This window comes from Papaver somniferum, chromosome 6 (genome assembly GCF_003573695.1).
Source record: "Papaver somniferum cultivar HN1 chromosome 6, ASM357369v1, whole genome shotgun sequence".
NCBI classification, from domain to species: Eukaryota; Viridiplantae; Streptophyta; class Magnoliopsida; order Ranunculales; family Papaveraceae; genus Papaver; species Papaver somniferum.
This window is the reverse complement of record NC_039363.1, coordinates 27,356,012-27,357,716: the sequence shown is the minus strand read 5'-3', so window position 1 is coordinate 27,357,716 and position 1,705 is coordinate 27,356,012. Positions and strand designations below refer to the sequence as shown.

At 39.0% G+C, this 1,705-nt stretch overlaps 1 protein-coding gene across 1 annotated transcript; it reads right to left on the bottom strand.

The window, feature by feature from the left end:
- Positions 1 to 958: 958 nt before the first annotated feature.
- Positions 959 to 1,429, bottom strand: LOC113290678. Its single transcript, XM_026540262.1, has one exon. It carries the CDS (start codon positions 1,427 to 1,429, stop codon positions 959 to 961), a length of 471 nt encoding a protein of 156 aa, XP_026396047.1.
- Positions 1,430 to 1,705: the final 276 nt, after the last annotated feature.

Here is a 1,705-nt window from a genome sequence, read left to right as displayed (position 1 = left end):
TTTATTTTATTGTTTACTGAAAGGTAGTGAACGATAGCAGTGTTTGAAGTAGATGGTCAAATTTCACACCTACATGAATGATCGCATTTGTACGACGAATTTCAAAACCAACAGCTGCAAAATGTTGAAGAAAGAGGTAGAGGAAAAACATCGAGATAAAACAACACCTATACACGAGCATCGGTTTTACTTACCAGATACTCTATTATTTTTCCCGAAACTTTTTCATATTCATCTATTGCGACTGCAATTTTAAGATGTAGGAAATGATTTTAGGCACTTAGATTTTTAATCTCGAATTTAATCTAACTATTTCGCAGTACGCTTAGAGAAAGTATGCAAGGGACCGTACCGAAAACTGATTATAGCAGTTGAAGAATATTATAAAATCACTCTTTAAGCCATGCCACCAAAGGATATCAATTTGTGCATAGCAAGTAAGGATAAATAAATGACAATTGAATTTTGAACTGTATCTAAGATATATACTAGATTTTGTGCCCGTGCTACGCACCTGGCGAACCCTAAAATCATCCACCATCATTTCTTTCTTTTTGTTAAACCATTTTTGGTTTGGTCGGGCGCGGCTTCGCCTCGTGCCCGTTCCGATGCATTTTTGATTTGGTGTGGCTCGGTTTCGCCACGCGTCCATCCTGATGCATTTTTGATTTGGTGAGGCTCGGCTTCGCGCACGTCCCGATGCATTTCGGAAATCGAAAATAGACTTAAGCAGTGGTTTGTGCCTATGGACTTATATTTTCGGAAATGGACTTAGATTCATAATGGACATAGGTTTTTAGTATACCCTCATGCAGGGGATTTACCTGCTTGCATATTATCTTCCCATGACATCGTACTTTTTTTTTTGGTAAATCCAAATTGTATTAATAAATAACCAGATTACAAAGAAAAATAAGTAGTAAGAAAAGAGGTCAGAGAAAACCCATAAACTTACTACTCATTTGAAACGAAAATAAGATATATTGGGAAATTCAACGGAAGTTAAGAAATATGGACGTCCGATATAATGTCTAATCTCCTCATTAGGAAGAATACAACCACGTTTAGCCATATTATCCGCCGCAAAATTTGCCTCCTTATAGGTGTGCTCGAACCGAATAGCCTCATAACTATAAGAAACTTCACTCCAGTGTTGTCTAACAAACCACGGAATAGTAGAAGAAGAAAGGGCCTTAACAACACTCATCGAATCTGACCGAATACATATCTTCAGGTAACCCCATTGCCGCGCCCATTCCAAGCCAAATAAAATACCAAGAATCTCAACAAGGTAGTTTGTTGTTATTCCCAATCCCACACTCATTGAACCAACAACATTAGCTCCATGATCACGCGCCACCACTCCAGCTCCAACCACACCCGGATTCCCACGAGCCACACCATCACAACACATCGAAAGTTCATCCATTGTTGACGGTAACCACCAACATTCAACTGGATTTTGCATCTTAACCTTCCTATGCGCCACCCTGAAATAATCCAGCACCTTTAAGTCTCCACGTTATTGAACATGTATCCCTTGAGACGCATCGAATAGTCATGAACCTGATTGAAAACACTATTTCGAAAGAAATTCCAGCAGACGTGCTTGTTTTCATAGACAAACTGATTCCTCGTATTCCATAATTCTAATCGCACAACAAGAATAACAACAAGCCAAAGCTCCTTAATCATGCCACTCCTT

Excerpts from the sequence above, each read along its gene's own strand:
- LOC113290678 (XM_026540262.1), bottom strand. The coding sequence starts at position 1,429 with ATGGATGAACTTTCGATGTGTTGTGATGGTGTGGCTCGTGGGAATCCG.